Consider the following 4,045-nt stretch of genomic DNA (forward strand, 5'->3'; position numbering starts at 1 on the left):
TGTGTCTCTTGGGTTTGTATATATTCGATCATATGATCATCTGTGTAACTTGATGATAATTCAATAAAGAATATATTATGTGTGCAACTCTAACAGAGAAGGCCATTGGAGACTGCATTGGTTTGGCATTGATCATTCTAGCTGATGTGAGCAAATCAGTGATGTATTTTGATTGAGTTAACAGCAGGCCTTCATAACATTTAGAAACCTCAATACCCAGAAAATACGACAGATCACCAAGACTTAAATTTTTGGTGAGGGTCCGTTCCGTTTACAAAGACTTAAATTTTTCCAGAGCTCATAAATCGCCTTTTGTGTATTAAGCTTTCGTTCATGGCTCTAGCCGGAGTTGGGGAGGCTTCAAAACCTCTCTTGCTTCCGGCTTCTCTATCTTTATTATGTGCCTAAACTTAGACTGGATATGGGATGGTGCTGAATATGCAAACTACAAACAGTTATGTGTTTGTGTTGCAGAAGGTGTTCACTGAACACACTTGTATCTTGAGAATTATTATGATTGCACAGGGCTCCCTAAAGAAATTTTGCGCAAGTTAAGCTTAATTTTGAGAATAACAAAGTATCCAAAATACTCGTAAAGTGAATAAATATAGTCGTAATTTAAGCTTAACATTGAAAATGATACTTATACAACATGGATGACTTGCAGAAAGAGAATAAATTACATACAGAAAAGACAATAAAATCAACAGTTGGCTGAATGAATATATAGAGGATCATACAGGGTTGATGGTATAGTAGGTCTGAACCAGAGTAAAAAGAAACAGGAAGATACCCGCAAAGAGAGCAATGCTACTCCATGGGTTACTGAAATATGTACGCCTCAACTTTGCAATATTTCTGGGCACAACCCTATCGTGGTACCCATTCATTTCTTTCCACACCTGAACGTAAAAAAAATGTGGACTAGAGATTTCTTTGCGCAAGTCGTTAATCAATTTTGCGGCCTCTTCGTTTGAACCTATAGTGTTGATAAGGACTTGTGATTTTACCAATCTGGCAACATCCTCATGATTGTCAATTAGTCGATCCATGGCTATGGCATATGATGTAACGTAATGACAAACCGAGCCAGGAGATAGTTGCTCATACGCAATCAGGTTCCTAAAAACCAACTCAGTGTAATTGTGAATACGCATGACTGGCATTCTGAGAGTAGGCTTAGCCCAAGGCCTACACCAGAAACAAAGAGGGAATGTTAGCTCAATGTCCATGGACCATTTTCCATCTTTTTTGTTTTTTGGAGAGGGTTGATGATGAGGCTTAAAGTTCACCCCTGATCTGTCCAGTTCTACAGCTGAATAGAACTTATCTGAATTTGATGACAGATCTATTTCAAAATCTTCAGACGACTGAGCATTTACATCTATGCCTAAATCTGGGGTCTGAATTTTTTCAACAGCTTTTTTGACTGCATCACATAAAGGTCTGTAACAGTCTTGAATAAAACCTAGAATACGATTTTCGAATGAATCTGATGGCAGTTTATCACATAAAGGTAAAGGTCTGTAACATTCATGAATAAAACCTAGAATATGATCAGTTCCATCAAAAACCTTATTCTTTTTGCATTTTAAATCAAGGAAGCCAAGAGCTGGTATAAGTCCAAGGATAATAAGTGCATTTAGAGATGCTACTTCTGGTTGAAATCTGGAAGAAGTGCATTCAAAGATGTGTTCAAGAACCAAAAAGGGGATTTGGTTTTCTAGCAGCACCAGGTCAAAAGCCATAGATATGGGCTCAATCACCATCTCTTCATCAAATTTATGCTTGAGTAACTTGTAAATAAATTCGAGTATGAAACAACCATCCATTACCATCATTCTTGTAATCTGATCGTCACTGTAGCTCTTCATCCCGTTGCCATAACATGCCTTGATTCTGCCTAAGGAAGCATTCACCTTCTGCACACATGTTTCCAATATTTGCTCTGGTGGGACACCTGAATAATGCAAAAGATCATGCAGAAAAATCGCTTTTGTTCCTTCAAATGCTTTCAAATTCTTTCTTTTTCTGTGAAGAGGTCCGATAGAGACCTGACGAGGGTTGAAAACCCTTGGGTTTAGATGTCGAATCCTGCTCGGAATCATGTGAATAGATGGTGAAATTTTGTTCCTGTGATTCTTTGCAGAATGAAGAAGAAATTGGACAGGGTCTTGAATGTTTCCAATTTCCACATCATCATTAGATTCCTCTGAAAGACACAAGAATTTGAAGGCTAAGAAGGCATGCATACTACCAAGCAAAATCAAAACCTAAATCTTTTGGCCAAGAATGTGGTTCATGAAAACATGTGTGTTTCAACTGCATGGTTAAAGAACATGTAAAATAAAGTTGAATACCTTGATCCAATAATGGCAGATTGATGGGTCTTTGTTCTTCACTTCTTGAGCTCATTTCACTTCACTGCTGTAGGGGAAATTATGGAGCTAAGCAACTAACAAGGCCTCCTAGTTAAATAAAAACAGAAAAACAAATGGAGGGATCAACCCAATTACAGCTCATACATTGAATATCAGTAGCAGGGAAACCAACCCTACCAAGAACATAAATATATGGTGAGGGTCCGTTGACGAAGACTTCAATTTTTTCAGAGCTCATAAATGGTGTGAAAATAATCGATGGCCTTTCGCGTACGTATTATATACCAAAATATTAGTAATGAAGGGTGTCCGAGTTCTTTTTGCGGTATATTTACCAAAAATTGAGCTGAAGTTCAAACCGGGTCAATTGACAATATTCCGAATCTCCTTTGCATTAAGCTTTCGTTCATAGTTCTAGCCGGAGTTGGGCTTCAAAACCTCTCGCTTCTGGCTTCTCTATCTCTATTTTGTGCTTAAAACGTAGAGTGGATATGAAGATGGTGCCTGAATATGCAAACTAGGATTCGTTATGAGTTTGTGTTGAAGAAGGTGTTCAATAAAGGCGGGGATCAACGAAACGGGGTTGTTTTCGGTACAGAATAATGAATCGTTCAAAATGGTTTGTTGGATCTTATGATACCGTGTAAAATTAAATATAATTGTTTTTAATGAAATTAGGGTTTTTAATGATTAAGAAAGGTATAGGTTACAAAATCATTCAAAGAGTTTCAAAACTATTTAGAGACAGACTTTTTTTGCCAAACAAGATTTACCTCTTACAATTCAGATATTGTCTCTTAATGAAACTATTAAAAAGTAAACAAACAACTCCGTAATTACAATTCTAATAAGGACGGGGATGAACATATGAGGTGGGAGTCGAATCCAGGTTTATAATATGTGTTATTAGAGTATTCCTTCATGACTTTATCACATTAATTTCTCTCTCTTACATCAATTTTCCTTTTTTTACACGTCTTATTAATGTGTCACTCTCAATCATTGTTTATGAATCGATCCATAGTTTATATAATAAAAAATTACGACGGTTAAAAATTATTTATCTATGCTATATTATAAACCAGATTTGATAAATGTTTTAAAAACAACCTTAAATACATAAGGTATTACTTCTTTACGCATGAATTCTTAAAAGTGACATGTATATTCGGTTCTCAAACACTGTTACTACTCCCACGGTAAAGTTAATTTATATTTCCTATTGAACAATTCTCAATGGAGAAAAGTCTATAAAAAAACCAATGGACTTTAGTGTTTGGAATGATTAAGTCCTTGAACAATTTTTTGAAACAAATAAGTTCTTGGACATTCCAAACCAGTTAAACAACTCTTTGGACTTTCTAAAACTTGTTATATACATTCTTATAACCTATAAAACTAACTAACGTAATAAAATAATAGAAAAAGCATGAAAAAAGCCAATGAACATTCATATTTTAAGCGATAAAGTCCCTAAACATTTTTGAACCAAAAACGTACTTACATTATATAAAATAAAACAAATATACCAAAAAAGTACTTACATTTAAAAAAGATTATTAATAAAATTTATTTTAATCAAAAATAAAAGATATTATGTCAATGATTTTTCAAATTAAAAAAAGATTTTAAAAAGATTACTGATTATATTTATTTTTAATTAA

At 34.6% G+C, this 4,045-nt stretch overlaps 1 protein-coding gene across 2 annotated transcripts; it reads right to left on the reverse strand.

The window, feature by feature from the left end:
• Window positions 1-631: 631 nt before the first annotated feature.
• LOC112516012 (UPF0481 protein At3g47200-like) lies at window positions 632-3,000 on the reverse strand. Of its 2 annotated transcripts, none has more exons than XM_025123024.1 (2): window positions 2,361-3,000; window positions 632-1,960 (listed from the first exon to the last, which is right to left on the reverse strand). In XM_025123024.1, the coding sequence occupies exons 1-2, from the start codon at window positions 2,413-2,415 to the stop codon at window positions 735-737; spliced, it is 1,281 nt and encodes a 426-aa protein (XP_024978792.1). In that variant the 5' UTR covers window positions 2,416-3,000; the 3' UTR covers window positions 632-734. The 2 variants fall into 2 exon arrangements, with proteins under 2 accessions (XP_024978792.1, XP_024978791.1); XM_025123023.1 differs by having other exon boundaries at window positions 632-2,212.
• Window positions 3,001-4,045: the final 1,045 nt, after the last annotated feature.

This window comes from Cynara cardunculus, assembly GCF_001531365.2.
Source record: "Cynara cardunculus var. scolymus isolate 2C chromosome LG 7, CcrdV1, whole genome shotgun sequence".
Lineage (NCBI taxonomy): Eukaryota > Viridiplantae > Streptophyta > Magnoliopsida > Asterales > Asteraceae > Cynara > Cynara cardunculus.